The sequence below is a fragment of the Armigeres subalbatus genome, chromosome 2 (assembly GCF_024139115.2).
Source record: "Armigeres subalbatus isolate Guangzhou_Male chromosome 2, GZ_Asu_2, whole genome shotgun sequence".
NCBI classification, from domain to species: domain Eukaryota; kingdom Metazoa; phylum Arthropoda; class Insecta; order Diptera; family Culicidae; genus Armigeres; species Armigeres subalbatus.
The window spans coordinates 296441268-296459457 of NC_085140.1; the positions used below are offsets into that span (position 1 = coordinate 296441268).

General features: G+C 44.1%; 2 protein-coding genes across 2 annotated transcripts in view; both read left to right on the forward strand.

The window, feature by feature from the left end:
• LOC134212443 (uncharacterized) overlaps positions 1-18190 on the forward strand; it is a 437347-nt gene that overhangs the window by 89229 nt on the left and 329928 nt on the right. The gene's annotated exons all lie outside the window — the stretch shown is intronic.
• On the forward strand, positions 997-14047 carry LOC134216569 (uncharacterized). Its single transcript, XM_062695433.1, has 3 exons — positions 997-1098; positions 1163-1673; positions 13845-14047. Exons 2-3 carry the CDS (start codon positions 1343-1345, stop codon positions 13847-13849), a joined length of 336 nt encoding a protein of 111 aa, XP_062551417.1. The 5' UTR covers positions 997-1098; positions 1163-1342; the 3' UTR covers positions 13850-14047.

The window sequence follows — 18190 nt, forward strand, 5'->3', positions numbered from 1 at the left end:
TAAATTTTCTTGTATTAATATAGTTTTATTTTAGTGAATTTTTCGCAATTGAATTAGTATTTGAAGTTTTCTTAGTTTTATCATTTCTTTAAAATTTCATTGCAATAGAATAGTTAAACGTAACAATATCTCAGCCGTTTCTCAATGGATTTTCAATTTTTTTGGATGGATTTTGGATCAAGGATGAGTCAACACTTCTTTGTAGAGATGGGCAATCAGACCCGGAACCGTTCAAAAGATCCGGATCATTCAACTGAATGAACGACTCGCAACTCAGTTCTTTTGAGATCCGCCTCACTGGTTCACCACCCTATCAACAGTTCAATCCAAGAGAAGAATGACCCGATGAGAGAGCGGATCTTTTGAACACTGGTATCCAATCCATTCTATCATTCTATACAACATGTAAACAAAACGTTGCTTTTTCTTTCGTTGCCATGGATTGCAGAGCGCTGCTCGCTCATATGTTTTATCTCTATTCTCCATAGGTAGTTTGTTTCGTGAGTGTAATCTTTTATTTTACGCTGCCAACCATTTTCATTCTCTTTTTTTGGATTGTCTATCTCACGGTATACAGACAACAAGGTAGGCTCGTAAGAAAAATGACACTTCAAGAGTGACGCAAATTTTATCGCTACATGCTAGAGTACAAAAGTAAGCATGCTGTGACCTACACAGCAAAAAATAATGTAATGTGCATCGACGTAATCATAACGATTTACTAAAAATCGCGATGTAACCGAAAATATGTTATGCAAAATAATGTTGTTTCAATGTGATATTACATCACTCTTTGAATTACACAGAATCTAAATCATCATTTCTCTTTACGTATAATTTGTGTAATATTAAATGCCGAAATAAATTAAAATTACATACAAACAAATGCAACCCATCGGTTCTATATGTATTGTGTTATATCACACAGAATGGATGTAATTTCACATTCATTAAAATTGTAATTTTCAATCTCGCAACACTGCCGAGACTGACGTGCATGCATGCATCAGATAGTTTCTGGCGGTGGTACGCCATGTTTGTTTTCGAGCTCTTTGAGCAAAAGGTTTTTTTTGGTTTTTTTGCTGTCGAATATAAATCGTAAGTATTTAAATATTGCTAAAAAAAATATCATGCGCCAAGTAATCCGTAAACAATATTCTAGATGAATCGTCGAATACATCAACCGTTTCAATTCCGTCTCCATGCAACTCGGCGCCGATGAGTTCGACATCCATTCCGGCTCGTTTACCAACGGCCCGTTCAACAATGCCAACTACATCTACGCCCGAGTCTACGCCATCACGCAGTTTATCGCCACTCGCTCTCAGTGTTCGTCCTCAAAATGTACGGACTGGACCAAGCGGAATCACTTCCTCCAGAGCTACATAATGCAGGGAGCCGGCGAACCTTTCGCCAATCCAATTTTGTTGTGCTGACCGAAGTGCTCAGCCTGATAATGGATCTGGCCGTGGACAAGGATCTCAATGTGTTCAAGCTGGACAGCTTGAAGGAGGTCGCGCTTCAGCTGGTGAAAATAGCCGAAACACTGGCGATTCGATGTTTCCAAATTGTAGCCGGTTCTTTCGCAGGGATTGAGCAAATCGTGCTGCTGGAAACGGTCCTGGAGATTATATCCGGACCGATGCCGAGGTTGCGAGCGCTCCAAGGAGAATGTAAGTAAATAATCGCGTTGAATTTTTAATCCTTTCTGCTTCCTGACTGGAATCCATCCGGGATTCTGACGAGAATCCATTCGGGATTTTGACAAGATTTCAATGGGAATCCTTTCGACATTTCGACGGGAATCTTTTCGGGATTCCGATGGGAATACTTTCGGGATTCCGATTAATAATGCAATTTGAAACTGGAAAAATATCAAATAACCAGATTCAGAGAAAAGAAAAAATATTAGAAACATGCTAAAAAGAATACCAAAGTAAATTAAATAGAACGATAATCCTTTCCGTATTTCCAATGAGAATCATTTCAGGGTATGACGGGATTCCTTTCAGGAGTCCGACGGGAAACCTATCAAAAATTCCAACAAAAATCCTAACGGGGTTTCGACAGGAATTCTTTCATGATTCCTACGGGAATCCTTTCGAGATTCCAAAGGGAAACCTTTCGTGATTCCGATGGGAATCCTTTCGGGATTATGACGGGAATCCTTTCGGGATTCCGATGGGAATCCTCTCAGGATTGCGACGGTAATACTTTCGGAATACCGACGAGAATTTTTACGGGACTCCGAAGGGAATTTACGGGATTCTGAATGGAATTCTTTCAGGATTCCGTCGGGAATCCTTTTGGGATTCCGACGGGCATCCTTGGGAGATAATGACGGAAATACTTTCGGTATTCTGACGGGAATCCTTTCAGGAATATGGGATTTTTTGGAATTCCTTCGGACATTCTTTCGAAAATATGAAGGAAATCGTTTCGAGATATTGACGGGAATCCTGTCGAGTTTCCGACGGGAGTCCTGTCCTGTCAGAAAGGAATCATTTCGGGATTCCCACGGGAATACTTTCAGGATTTTAACGGGAATCCTTTCGAGATTCCGACGGGACTACTTTCGGGATTCCGACGGGAATCCTTTCGGGATTCCGACGGGAATCCTTTCGGGATTCTGACGGGAATCCTTTCGGGATTCCGACGGGAATCCTTTCGGGATTCCGACGGGAATCTTTTCGGGATTCCGAAGGGAATACTTTCAGGAATCCGAAGGGAATACTTTCAGAATTCAGATGGGAATTCTTTCAGGATTTCGACGGGAATCATTTCGAGATCCCGACGGTAATCCTTTCGAGATCCCGACGGTAATCCTTTCGGGATTCCGACGGGAATCCTTTCAGGATTCCGAAAGGAATCCTTTCAGGATTCCGACGGGAATCCTTTCGGGATTCCGACGGGAATCCTTTCGGGATTCCGACGGGAATCCTTTCGGGATTCCGACGGGAATCCTTTCGGGATTCCGACGGGAATCTTTTCGGGATTCCGACGGGAATCTTTTCGGGATTCCGACGGGAATCTTTTCGGGATTCCGACGGGAATCTTTTCGGGATTCCGACGGGAATCTTTCCGGGATTCTGACGAGAATTCTTTCGGGATTCCGACGGGTATACTTTCGCGATTCCGACGGTAATCTTTTCGGGATTTAGAAGGGAACCCTTTCGGGATTCCGAGGGGAACTTTTCGGGATTCTGACAGGAATCCTTTCGGGATTCCGACGGGAATCCTTTCGGGACTTCGCCGGGAATCCTTTCCGAATTCCGACGGGAATGCTTTGGAGATTCCGACGGGAGTCCTTTCGGGATTCCGACGGGTATCCTTTCGGGATTCCGACTGGCATCCTTTAGGGATTCCGACGGGAATCCTTTCGGGATTCCGACGGGAATCCGTTCGGGATTCTGACGGGTATCCTTTCGGGATTCCGACGGGTATCCTTTCGCGATTCCGACGGGAATCCTTTCGGGATTCCGACCGGAATCTTTCCGGGATTTCTGACGAGAATTCTTTTGGGATTCCGACGGGTATACTTTTGGGATTCCGACTTTATTCTTTTCGGGATTAAGATGGGAACCCTTTCGGGATTCCGAGGGGAACTTTTCGGGATTCTGACAGGAATCCTTTCGGGATTCCGACGGGAATCCTTTCGGGACTTCGACGGGAATCCTTTCCGAATTCCGACGGGAATGCTTTGGAGATTCCGACGGGAGTCCTTTCGGGATTCCGACGGGTATCCTTTCGGGATTTCGACTGGCATCCTTTAGGGATTCCGACGGGAATCCTTTCGGGATTCCGACGGGAATACTTTCGGGATTCTGACGGGTATCCTTTCGGGATTCCGACGGGTATCCTTTCGGGATTCCGACGGGAATCCTTTCGGGATTCCGACCGGAATCTTTCCGGGATTCTGACGAGAATTCTTTCGGGATTCCGACGGGTATACTTTTGGGATTCCGACGGTAATCTTTTCGGGATTTAGATGGGAACCCTTTCGGGATTCCGAGGGGAACTGTTCGGGATTCCGACGGGAATCCTTTTGGGAAGAGAATCCGTTTTGGGATTCTGAAGAGAATCCTTTCGGGATTCCGACGGGAATCCTTTCGGGATTCCGACGAGAATCCTTTCGGGATTCCGACGGGAATCCTTCCGGGATTCCGACGGCAATCCTTTCGGGATTCCGACGGGAATCCTTTCATGATACCGACGGGAATCCTTTCGGGATTCCGACGGGGGTTCTTTCGGGATTCCGACGGGAATCCTTTCGGGATCCCGACGGAAATCCTTTCGGGATTCCGACGGGAATCCTTTCGGGATTCCGACGGGAATCCTTTCGGGATTCCGACGGGAATCCTTTCGGGATTCCGACGGGAATCCTTTCGGGATTCCGACGGGAATCCTTTCGGGATTCCGACGAGAATCCTTTCGGGATTCCGACGGGAATCCTTTCGGGATTCCGACGGGAATCCTTTCGGGATTCCGACGGGAATCCTTTCGGGATTCCGACGGGAATCCTTTCGGGATTTCGACGGGAATCCTTTCGGGATTCCGACGGGAATCCTTTCGGGATTCCGACGGGAATCCTTTCGGGATTCCGACGGGAATCCTTTCGGGATCCCGACGGGAATCCTTTCGGGATTCCGACGGGAATCCTTTCGGGATTCCGACGGGAATCCTTTCGGGATTCCGAGGGGAATCCTTTCGGGATTCCGAGGGGAATCCTTTCGGGATTCCGACGGGAATCCTTTCGGGATTCCGACGGGAATCCTTTCGGGATTCCGACGGGAATCCTTTCGGGATTCCTTCCGGGATTCCTTTCGGGAATCCTTTCGGGATTCCTTTCGGGAATCCTTTCGGGATTCCTTTCGGGAATCCTTTCGGGATTCCTTTCGGGAATCCTTTCGGGATTCCTTTCGGGAATCCTTTCGGGATTCCTTTCGGGAATCCTTTCGGGATTCCTTTCGGGAATCCTTTCGGGATTCCTTTCGGGAATCCTTTCGGGATTCCTTTCGGGAATCCTTTCGGGATTCCTTTCGGGAATCCTTTCGGGATTCCTTTCGGGAATCCTTTCGGGATTCCTTTCGGGAATCCTTTCGGGATTCCTTTCGGGAATCCTTTCGGGATTCCTTTCGGGAATCCTTTCAGGATTCCTTTCGGGAATCCTTTCAGGATTCCTTTCGGGAATCCTTTCAGGATTCGTTTCGGGAATCCTTTCAGGATTCGTTTCGGGAATCCTTTCAGGATTCGTTTCGGGAATCCTTTCAGGATTCCGACAGGAATCCTTTCGGGATTCCGACGGGAATCCTTTCGGGATTCCGACGGGAATCCTTTCGGGATTCCGACGGGAATCCTTTCGGGATTCCGACGGGAATCCTTTTGGGATTCCGACGGGAATCCTTTCGGGATTCCGACGGGAATCCTTTTGGGATTCCGACGGGAATCCTTTCGGGATTCCGACGAGAATCTTTTCGGGATTCCAACGAGAATCTTTTCGGGATTCCGACGGGTATCCTTTCGGGATACCGACGGGTATCCTTTCGGGTTTCCGACGGGAATCCTTTCGGGATTCCGACGGGAATCCTTTCGGGATTCCGACGGGAATCCTTTCGGGATTCCAAGGGGAACCTTTCGGGATTCCTACGGGAATCCTTTTGGGATACCGACGGGAATGCTTTTGGGAAGAGAATTCTTTTGGGGTTCTGAAAGAATCCCTAACGAATTCTGAAGAGAATCCTTTCGGGATTCTGAAGAGAATCCTTTCGGGATTCTGAAGAGAATCCTTTCGGGGTGCTGAAGAGAATCCTTTTGGGGTTCGGAATAGCATCCTTTCGGGATTCTGAAGCGAATCCTTTCGGGATTCTGAAGAGAATTCTTTTGGGGTTCTGAATAGTATCCTTTCGGGATTCTGAACTGAATTCTTTCGAGATTCTAAAGAGAATCCTTTCGGGATTCTGAAGAGAATCCTTTCGGGATTCTGAAGAGAATCCTTTCGGGATTCTGAAGCGAATCCTTTCGGGGTGCTGAAGAGAATCCTTTTGGGGTTCTGAATAGTATCCTTTCGGGATTCTGAAGAGAATTCTTTCGGGATTCTGAAGAGAATCCTTTCAGGATTCTGAAGAGAATCCTTTCGGGATTCTGAAGAGAATCCTTTCGGGATTCTGAAGAGAATCCTTTCGGGATTCTGAAGAGAATCCTTTCGGTATTCTGAAGAGAATCCTTTCGGGATTCTGAAGAGAGTTCTTTCGGGATTCTGAAAAGAATCTTTTCGGGATTTTGAAAAAAATTCCTTTCGAGAATCCTTTCGGGATTCTGAAGAGAATCCTTTCGGCATTCTGAAGAGAACCCTTCCGGGATTCTGAAGAGAATTCTATCGGGATTCTGTAGAGAATCCTATCGGGATTCTGTAGAGAATCCTATCGGGATTCTGAAGAGAATCCTTTCGAGATTCTGAAGAGAATCCTTTCGGGATTCTGAAGTGAATCCTTTCGGGATTCTGAAGCGAATCCTTTCGGGATTCTGAAGCGAATCCTTACGGGATTCTGAAGCGAATCCTTTCGGGATTCTGAAGAGAATTCTTTCCGATAATTTTTTTTGTTGATTCCTGGAAGAATTCTGTTTGGATTCTCGGAAGAATTCTCATCGGAATCTCGAAAGGATTCCCTTTGGAATCCCGGAAGGATTTCCTTGGAATCCCGGAAGGATTTCCTTGGAATCCCGGAAGGATTCCCTTTGGAATCCCGGAAGGATTCCCTTTGGAATCCCGGAAGGATTCCCTTTGGAATCCCGGAAGGATTCCCTTTGGAATCCCGGAAGGATTCCCTTTGGAATCCCGGAAGGATTCCCTTTGGAATCCCGGAAGGATTCCCTTTGGAATCCCGGAAGGATTCCTTTGGAATCGGAAGGATTCCTTTGGAATCCCGGAAGGATTCCTTTGGAATCGGAAGGATTCCTTTGGAATCCCGGAAGGATTCCCTTTGAATCGGAAGGATTCCCTTTGGAATCGGAAGGATTCCTTGGAATCCGGAAGGATTCCTTTGGAATCCCGGAAGGATTCCTTTGGAATCCCGGAAGGATTCCTTTGGAATCCCGGAAGGATTCCTTTGGAATCGGAAGGATTCCTTTGGAATCCGGAAGGATTCCCTTTGGAATCGGAAGGATTCCTTTGGAATCCCGGAAGGATTCCTTTGGAATCGGAAGGATTCCCTTTGGAATCGGAAGGATTCCCTTTGGAATCCGGAAGGATTCCTTTGGAATCCCGGAAGGATTCCTTTGGAATCCCGGAAGGATTCCTTTGGAATCCCGGAAGGATTCCCTTTGGAATCCCGGAAATTCGGAATCGGATTCCTTTGGAATCCGGAAGGATTCCCTTTGGAATCGGAAGGATTCCTTTGGAATCTCCGGAAGGATTCCTTTGGAATCGGAAGGATTCCCTTTGGAATCGGAAGGATTCCCTTTGGAATCCCGGAAGGATTCCTTTGGAATCGGAAGGATTCCTTTGGAATCCCGGAAGGATTCCCTTTGGAATCCCGGAAGGATTCCCTTTGAATCGGAAGGATTCCTTTGGAATCCCGGAAGGATTCCTTTGGAATCCCGGAAGGATTCCCTTTGGAATCGGAAGGATTCCTTTGGAATCCCGGAAGGATTCCTTTGGAATCGGGAAGGATTCCTTTGGAATCGGAAGGATTCCCTTTGGAATCGGAAGGATTCCTTTGGAATCGGAAGGATTCCTTTGGAATCCAAGGATTCCTTTGGAATCGGAAGGATTCCCTTTGGAATCCCGGAAGGATTCCTTTGGAATCGGAAGGATTCCCTTTGGAATCCCGGAAGGATTCCTTTGGAATCGGAAGGATTCCTTTGGAATCCGGAAGGATTCCCTTTGGAATCGGAAGGATTCCTTTGGAATCGGAAGGATTCCTTTGGAATCGGAAGGATTCCTTTGGAATCGGAAGGATTCCCTTTGGAATCGGAAGGATTCCTTTGGAATCGGAAGGATTCCTTTGGAATCCCGGAAGGATTCCCTTTGGAATCCCGGAAGGATTCCTTTGGAATCGGAAGGATTCCTTTGGAATCGGAAGGATTCCTTTGGAATCGGAAGGATTCCCTTTGGAATCGGAAGGATTCCTTTGGAATCGGAAGGATTCCTTTGGAATCGGAAGGATTCCTTTGGAATCGGAAGGATTCCCTTTGGAATCGGAAGGATTCCTTTGGAATCGGAAGGATTCCTTTGGAATCCCGGAAGGATTCCCTTTGGAATCGGAAGGATTCCTTTGGAATCGGAAGGATTCCTTTGGAATCCCGGAAGGATTCCTTTGGAATCGGAAGGATTCCCTTTGGAATCGGAAGGATTCCTTTGGAATCGGAAGAGTTCCTTTGGAATCGGAAGGATTCCCTTTGGAATCGGAAGGATTCCCTTTGGAATCGGAAGGATTCCTTTGGAATCGGAAGGATTCCTTTGGAATCGGAAGGATTCCTTTGGAATCGGAAGGATTCCCTTTGGAATCGGAAGGATTCCCTTTGGAATCGGAAGGATTCCTTTGGAATCGGAAGGATTCCCTTTGGAATCGGAAGGATTCCTTTGGAATCGGAAGGATTCCTTTGGAATCGGAAGGATTCCTTTGGAATCGGAAGGATTCCTTTGGAATCCCGGAAGGATTCCCTTGGAATCGGAAGGATTCCCTTTGGAATCGGAAGGATTCCCTTTGGAATCGGAAGGATTCCTTTGGAATCGGAAGGATTCCTTTGGAATCGGAAGGATTCCCTTTGGAATCCCGGAATCGGAAGGATTCCCTTTGGAATCGGAAGGATTCCTTTGGAATCCCGGAAGGATTCCTTTGGAATCGGAAGGATTCCCTTTGGAATCGGAAGGATTCCCTTTGGAATCCCGGAAGGATTCCTTTGGAATCGGAAGGATTCCTTTGGAATCGGAAGGATTCCCTTTGGAATCGGAAGGATTCCTTTGGAATCGGAAGGATTCCCTTTGGAATCGGAAGGATTCCCTTTGGAATCCCGGAAGGATTCCTTTGGAATCGGAAGGATTCCTTTGGAATCCCGGAAGGATTCCCTTTGGAATCGGAAGGATTCCCTTTGGAATCGGAAGGATTCCTTTGGAATCGGAAGGATTCCTTTGGAATCGGAAGGATTCCTTTGGAATCGGAAGGATTCCCTTTGGAATCGGAAGGATTCCTTTGGAATCGGAAGGATTCCTTTGGAATCGGAAGGATTCCTTTGGAATCGGAAGGATTCCTTTGGAATCGGAAGGATTCCTTTGGAATCCCGGAAGGATTCCTTTGGAATCCCGGAAGGATTCCCTTTGGAATCGGAAGGATTCCTTTGGAATCGGAAGGATTCCTTTGGAATTCGGAAGGATTCCCTTTGGAATCGGAAGGATTCCCTTTGGAATCGGAAGGATTCCTTTGGAATCGGAAGGATTCCTTTGGAATCCCGGAAGGATTCCTTTGGAATCGGAAGGATTCCTTTGGAATCGGAAGGATTCCCTTTGGAATCGGAAGGATTCCTTTGGAATCCCGGAAGGATTCCTTTGGAATCGGAAGGATTCCTTTGGAATCCCGGAAGGATTCCCTTTGGAATCGGAAGGATTCCTTTGGAATCGGAAGGATTCCTTTGGAATCGGAAGGATTCCTTTGGAATCCCGGAAGGATTCCCTTTGGAATCGGAAGGATTCCTTTGGAATCGGAAGGATTCCTTTGGAATCCCGGAAGGATTCCCTTTGGAATCGGAAGGATTCCTTTGGAATCGGAAGGATTCCTTTGGAATCGGAAGGATTCCCTTTGGAATCCCGGAAGGATTCCTTTGGAATCGGAAGGATTCCTTTGGAATCGGAAGGATTCCTTTGGAATCCCGGAAGGATTCCTTTGGAATCGGAAGGATTCCCTTTGGAATCCCGGAAGGATTCCTTTGGAATCGGAAGGATTCCCTTTGGAATCGGAAGGATTCCTTTGGAATCGGAAGGATTCCCTTTGGAATCGGAAGGATTCCTTTGGAATCGGAAGGATTCCTTTGGAATCCGGAAGGATTCCTTTGGAATCCGGAAGGATTCCCTTTGGAATCGGAAGGATTCCCTTTGGAATCGGAAGGATTCCCTTTGGAATCGGAAGGATTCCCTTTGGAATCGGAAGGATTCCTTTGGAATCGGAAGGATTCCTTTGGAATCGGAAGGATTCCCTTTGGAATCCCGGAAGGATTCCTTTGGAATCCCGGAAGGATTCCCTTTGGAATCGGAAGGATTCCCTTTGGAATCGGAAGGATTCCCTTTGGAATCGGAAGGATTCCTTTGGAATCCCGGAAGGATTCCTTTGGAATCGGAAGGATTCCTTTGGAATCCCGGAAGGATTCCCTTTGGAATCGGAAGGATTCCTTTGGAATCGGAAGGATTCCTTTGGAATCCCGGAAGGATTCCTTTGGAATCGGAAGGATTCCTTTGGAATCGGAAGGATTCCCTTTGGAATCGGAAGGATTCCTTTGGAATCGGAAGGATTCCTTTGGAATCCCGGAAGGATTCCTTTGGAATCCCGGAAGGATTCCTTTGGAATCGGAAGGATTCCTTTGGAATCGGAAGGATTCCTTTGGAATCGGAAGGATTCCTTTGGAATCCCGGAAGGATTCCTTTGGAATCGGAAGGATTCCTTTGGAATCGGAAGGATTCCTTTGGAATCGGAAGGATTCCTTTGGAATCGGAAGGATTCCCTTTGGAATCGGAAGGATTCCTTTGGAATCGGAAGGATTCCCTTTGGAATCCCGGAAGGATTCCTTTGGAATCGGAAGGATTCCCTTTGGAATCCCGGAAGGATTCCCTTTGGAATCGGAAGGATTCCTTTGGAATCCCGGAAGGATTCCTTTGGAATCGGAAGGATTCCTTTGGAATCGGAAGGATTCCCTTTGGAATCGGAAGGATTCCCTTTGGAATCGGAAGGATTCCTTTGGAATCCCGGAAGGATTCCTTTGGAATCGGAAGGATTCCTTTGGAATCGGAAGGATTCCTTTGGAATCGGAAGGATTCCCTTTGGAATCCCGGAAGGATTCCTTTGGAATTCCGGAAGGATTCCTCTTGGAATCCCGGCAGGATTCCCTTTGGAATCGGAAGGATTCCTTTGGAATCGGAAGGATTCCTTTGGAATCGGAAGGATTCCTTTGGAATCCCGGAAGGATTCCCTTTGGAATCCCGGAAGGATTCCTTTGGAATCGGAAGGATTCCTTTGGAATCCCGGAAGGATTCCTTTGGAATCCCGGAAGGATTCCTTTGGAATCCCGGAAGGATTCCTTTGGAATCCTGAAAGATTTTCCCGGAACTGTCTTGGAAGGATTCCCTTTGGAATCGGAAGGATTCCCTTTGGAATCGGAAGGATTCCTTTGGAATCCCGGAAGGATTCCTTTGGAATCGGAAGGATTCCTTTGGAATCGGAAGGATTCCTTTGGAATCCGGAAGGATTCCTTTGGAATCCCGGAAGGATTCCTTTGGAATCGGAAGGATTCCCTTTGGAATCGGAAGGATTCCCTTTGGAATCACGGAAGGATTCCCTTTGGAATCCTGGAAGGATTCCCTTTGGAATCCTAGAAGGATTCTCTCTCCTAGAAGTATTCCTTTAGGTATCCCAGAAGGATTCTTTTTGGAGTCCCAGAAGGATTCTTTTTGGAGTCCCAGAATGATTATTTTTGGAGTCCAGTATGATTCTTTTTGTAGTCTCAGAAGGATTTCTTCTGGAATTCTGGAGGATGACTTTTGAAATCCCTGAAAGAATTCCTTTTGGAATGCAAAAGCATTCTTCTTGGATTCCCAGAAGTATTCTCTTTGTAATTCTAGAAGGGTTCTTTTTTTGGAATCCCAAGAGGATTCCTTTCGGTATCCACGAAGGACTCCTTTTGAAATCCCAGAAGGATTCCTTTTGAAATCTCAGAAGGATTCCTTTTGGAATACCAGGATTATTTTTGGTGTCCCAGGATTCTTCTTGGAATCCCAGAAGGTTTCCTTTTTGAGTCCCATAAGGATTATTTTTGGAGTACCACAAGAAGTTTTTTAGGAGTCCTAAAAAGATTCTTTTTTGAATCCCAGAATGATTATTTTTAGAATCCCGGAAGGATTCGCTTTAGAATCCCGGGAGGATTCGTTTTCGAATACCGGAAGGATTCCCTGTGGAATCCCAGAAGAATTCTTTTAGGAATCCCAGAAGGATTCTTTTTGGAATCCCAGGAGGATTTTTTTTGTCCCAGAAGGATTCTTTTTGGAGTCCCAGAAGGATTCTTTTTGGAGTCCCAGAATGATTCTTTTTGGAATCCCAGAAGGATTCTTTTTGGAATCCCAGAAGGATTCTTTTTGGAATCTCAGAAGGATTCCTTTTGAAATCCCAGAAGGATTCCTTTTGGAATCCCGGAAGGATTCCTTTTGGAATCCCATAAGAATTTCCGTCAAAATGCATTAAAGATTCTCGTCATGTTGCCTTAAGGATTCCCGTCGAAGTCCCTAAAAAATTCCCGTCAAAGTGCCTTAAAAAGTCTCGTTGGAAGTGCCTAAAAGATTCCCGTCCCGTACCCCTGCAGGATTCTCGTTGAAATCCCTAAAGGATTTTCGTTGAAATCTCTAAAGGAATCCCATCAAAATGCTAAAAGGATTCCCGTCTTAGTCCCTAAAGGATTCCCTTCAGAATCCCCAAAGGATTCTCGTCAAAATGCCCAAAGAATTCCCGTCGGAATCCCTTAAGGATTTCCGTCAGAATTCGTCGGATTCTCATCGAAACCCCTGAAGGATTGCCATCAATATCTCTAAAGGATTCCCGTAGCAATCTCTGAACGATTCCCGTCAAAATCTTTAAAGAATTCCCGTCGAAGCTCCCTACAAATTCCCGTCGGAACCCCTTCAGGATTCCTGTCGTTGAAAGATTCCCGTCTCAATTCTTGAAGGATTCGCTTTGGAATCCATGAAGGATTCCCGTCGGAATCCCTGAAGGATTCTCATCGAAATGTTCATAGAATTTCCGTCGAAATCCCTGAAGGAATCCCTAAAGAATTCACGTCAGAATCACTAAAAGATTCCCGTTGGAATCCCAAAAAGAAGTGCCTAAAAACTCGCCTTCGGTATCCCTACAGGATTCCCGTTGAAATCCATAAAGGATAGCCATAAAAATCTCTATAGTATTTCGATCGGAATCGCTGAAAGATTCCCGTCTCAATCCTTGAACGATTCTCTTCGGAAGCCATGAAAGATTCCGTCGGAGTCCTGAAGAATTCCCGTTGAAATCCCAAAGGATTCCGTTGGAATCCCCAAAGGATTCTCATCGAAATGCTCATAGAATTTCCGTCGAAATCCCTGAAGGATTATCAATCATTGGATTTCCTGAAGGATTCTCATCGAAATCTCAAAAGTTTGCCATCAAAATCTCTAAAGGATTCCCGTCGGAATCGCTGAAAGATTCCCGTCACAATGCCCGAACGATTCCCTCCGGGCTAATTTCTGAAAGATTTCCGTCAGAATCCATGCAGGATTTCCATCGGAATTTCTGGCGGATTCCCGTCGTAATCACTGAATAGTTCCCGTCAGATTTCTTGAAAAGTTTAACTTTAAAATCCTTGAAGGATTAGCGTCGGAATTCATGAAGGATTAGCGTAGGAATCACTGAAGGAATGCTAATCGAAATCATTGAAGAAAAGCTCACCGGAATCTCTGAAGAATTTCTGTTCGGAATCCTTGAAAGATTCCGTTTGGAAATCCTGAACGATTCCCATCTGAATCCCTGAAAGATCCCGACGGGATATGTAGGACATTAATTACTCATTCATTTCCTTGTTATATCTGACAGAAACCGATAATTTTGTTTTTCCTTTTCAAGGTTGATGCATCGCCGTTCTGAAACCCCTCCACGACAATTTCTCCTTGCCGTGGTCTGAGGAAGAAATTGCCACTCGATGGTGAGCACATCCGTGGGCTAATAGAATCCTTCAAATTCGTTTCGGCGTGATTATTTGGAATCTACTATTTATCCATTTATTGGCAGCGTCGATAACTTTGCCGTTTCGCGACTGGGAAGTAACAACGAAGGAGAGCATCGCATTCCGATACGAATGGAAATCCCGATGAGCATATGGTTACTACAGAAAACCACTTTCGATGATATCCCAAAAATACAAATGTTTTAAATATAAACAAATCATATAATTAAATTTAATATATGTAAATACAAAAATATAGGTATAATAAAAAAAATCAAGAAAGAAAATCCAATTTATGTCACTCATATATGCTATGCATGTACATTCTACTGCAATACATCATTTCATATTACATCGCTCCGATTACGTCGTTTAATTTAGTACGTCGTCGTAAAATTACATCGTTCCTATTTATTACGCAGAATGCTCTCGAGTACATCGTCTTATGTAATATTCAACAATCGATGGATTCAGTTGGTTGCAGCTGTTTCGATGTAATATTCAACAACTTTTTTTGCTGTGTACACGGTTAGAAAAAAGTACCTAATTTTAGGTACTTTTTTTTCTCTTGCATCTCTCTCCCTCTTCCCTTTGTTGTCATAAACTGAAGAGCAAAACCACTCAACAAGGGCATTAAAGTGTGGGAACCCAACGTTGAGTAATCTCATGTTTACATAAGTTGAGTTGAATTTACCTAACTTTTGGTTAGCTTCTAGGTAAAATTAAGTATATTTTACTTAATATTAAGTGAATTTTATTTAATTTCAAGAAAAAATTACTTAATTTTGGGTTCCCACACTGAACCCACGATTTGAGTGAAAAGTACCTAATATTAGGTACTTTTTTCTAACAGTGTAGAGCGTCGTCTCGGTTCAGCTTGTCCGAAGATATTTGTTACGTCATATGTATACATTCAAACTGTTTGTTTACAATTACATGCGTGCTGAGCCTACCTTGTATTTGTATGCCGTGGTTTATCTGATCTGTCATTTTTTCTTAAACGTAACCCCGTTCTGTTATTATTGTACATTTTGTATATTTTGCTAGCACAGTATCATACACTGTGCCACCATAGTACTCTTTAATAGGTAACAAAAAGTTCCCATTATGAACTCAAATAGTTCAACTAATTAAAAGAGTAAAGAGCGTTTACTCATTAATGAGTAAACCACTTATACGTCAAATTAGCGAGTGATTTTTACCCACTATCACCGAAAAGTTTGGCCAGAAAATGTGTGAAATTCACCCTTTATTATTTTTAAAAAGCATCTACTATGGTGGGAGCTAGGATGTAAATACATTTTCATTTCATTAAATAAACACTGGAATTATGCGCAACCATTTTATTTACTGCATAACAAACATTATGATACATAAACAATTATACCTTTTTTGGTAGCATAGGTAGCGCTTTTTCACTAACTTACTAACTAAGTTAGCCATTCCGTACATTCCCGGCGTTAAATCTGGCCAAATCGATGCGCTTTCCGTCAGCGGATCCAAGGATTCGCGGGTATTTAGATTCCTCCTGTTTTCCTCCGTGATTTTCAGCAAACATTGGATAGCGTTGCAGTGGTTGCACCCTCGGTAGCACCAACAGTTCCAGACGCGGTGTATCGCCTCAAAACGGCAAGGGGTGTATTCTCCTCGGTGTTCTCCGGCTTGCGTATTTTGACAAATGCATAGAGAAGAATAGTTAGCTGAAATAATGAAAAGTTTTTCTTTAATTTTATCCTGCAAATCTAAATAAAAACGAAAAAATACTCACGCTCATCCCGTTCGCTCGAGATTGGTTCGGCTTTCCGCGTTTATTTACCATCAAGACGTCAAGTTGATTTTCACCCATTAATGGGTAAAATCATTCTTCTAAGAAATGGGGTAAAAATACGCATTATACAAAATTTTTAAGTACCCATTCAGCTTCATACATCATCAAAAAATGGGTATTTTTAACTCTTTAATGTGTATTGCTGGGTTTACAGTGTATATTTCCCCAGGAGGCTCTGTAATACTAATGATATAAATAGTGTTGATCTTCTTTGCACACAAAAGTAAGTATATTAAATAGAATACAACTCAAGCAAATCAAATAAATACGTTGATTTTTTTATATTTAGATGCAAAAATGTCGTCTCTAGGCAAAGTCTCAAGTGAGATTTGGTACCACTTCACGAAAGAGGATGGTAAAGGGCGGTGCCGGTACTGTGGTACCTTGATTGCAATAGCCGCTGGATCCACAGGCAACTTGAAAAGACACATGAACAGCAAGCATCCCATGGTTCAATTTTCAAGAGTAGATGCTCCCAGATCGGAAATAAAACCAAAGATAGCGGATCAGTGCACAAATTCAGTCCAGCAGAAAGACACTCCTCATTCAACGCAGTTTACACCTACAGTGGGTACACAAGATGTAATTACTTCGAAACACGCACCGGTTCATCATAAAGCAGATTCGGTTCCAGCTGCTTCCATTTCCAGTCGCCACTCGTTCACCTCTCAAGCAAGAATGTCACAGTTTGTAGACGTAATGAAGCCCATGACAGTGCAGCGAAAAAGGACTATCGATATGCAGCTATTAAAAGTTATTTGCTGTGAGTACCAACCTTTTTCAATAGTCGAAGATAAGGAATTTCGCAAGTTTGTGCAGCTGTTGAAACCAGGGTATACTTTGCCTAGCAGAAAAATGTTATCGAATAGTTTACTTCCAACAATTTATGAAGAACTTTTATCCAAAGTCATGGAATGTTTGTCAGAAGCTTCTGCTGTTTCATTGACATGTGATGGTTTTTGCCTTTCTCGTACAACTAAGTTGTACCGAAAGGCTATCATTTCACTCCAAATTCGAACTTTTGATAGAAGTCCCGGAGACCCATAGTGTTATATACCATTCAAATCAGCTCGATGAGCTGAACAAATGTCTGTCTGTCCGTGTGTGCGTGTGTGTGTGTGTATGTGTGTGCGTGTGTGTGTGCACAAAATGCTATAAAAAACATTAGCCAAATTTTCACATAGAAACTCTTAACCGATTTTCTTGCAACAAGTTGCATCCGACAAAGACTAAAACGCTGTTGATCACTATTGAATTTCATAATAATTGCAAATTGCAAAAAATAGATAATATTAAAATAGTGATGAGACATAGTCACATAGAACAATAATGTGTTATGAAAAATGTCTTGCATCTATGAATATTTTATCCGTGGCTTCCCATTAAGAGTTTCATCGCACTATAAAGATGCTCGTGTTGCACGCATTTAGGCGTAAGTATGCTCTTCGATCAGTTTCATAGTACTATGAAATTGTCCGAAAGTCAAAATTCGACCATAGGAAATTCGAGAAACTTTTGGCAGCGCCATCTGTCGTCTACTAGTGTAAATTTTCTATCATAACATTAGACGGTGTAACTGTTTTGCCTTTCTTGTACATCATCGAGGTGTAAGCGTAAAGGCTACATTTATTACCTTTTTGCGCGAGAAAGGCACCATCACCATTAGGTGGATTAATCTGGGTTTTTTTTAATCTTTCATTTATTTGGAAGGCTCATTTGCCGTGAAGCGTTACGGAGCCGAAATCAAGTTTAACAATACATTTCTTGATTCTTATACATAGTGTTAGTTTGGGGAACCGAAAAACTCGCGGTTTAGTCGATGTTAGGGAATACAATAATACAGTAGGGAAGGAAAGGATTTTAGGGTGCTTAAGTAATTACGATGCTGCTGTTCACAAAGTTGACATTCCTCGCATTTTACATCTGTAACGGGACAAATAAACTTTTTGGGAGACAACGACGAGAGGAAGACATACGGAAGGGATTAACGACAGACATGGAAATGTACAACAAGAGGAAGACATTCGATATGGGGGACGACAGACAAGGGAATGGGCAGACAATGATTACAGTTTTACATCAGCAACTTTCAAAAATTGGTGGACCAGGGACATGTACTCGAGATCAAGGCCCGACAACACTTCCCTAATAGGCTTTGGTTGTTTTCCTCGGACCCGGAGATGTTCAGTTAGCGCAGATCTGAGGCCACGATGCTCCTCGCACGCCCACACGACATGATCGATGTCCTGATAATCCTCGCCGCAAACACAGAGATTTCCTTCCGAGAGCCCCACTCTGAAAAGATGTGCATTTAGATTGTAGTGATTGGACATTAGACGACACATGGTTCGAATGAAGTCTGACGCTGAACCATGGACGCTACGACACCTGCGGGCGAATTGAATACAGCCATCTACC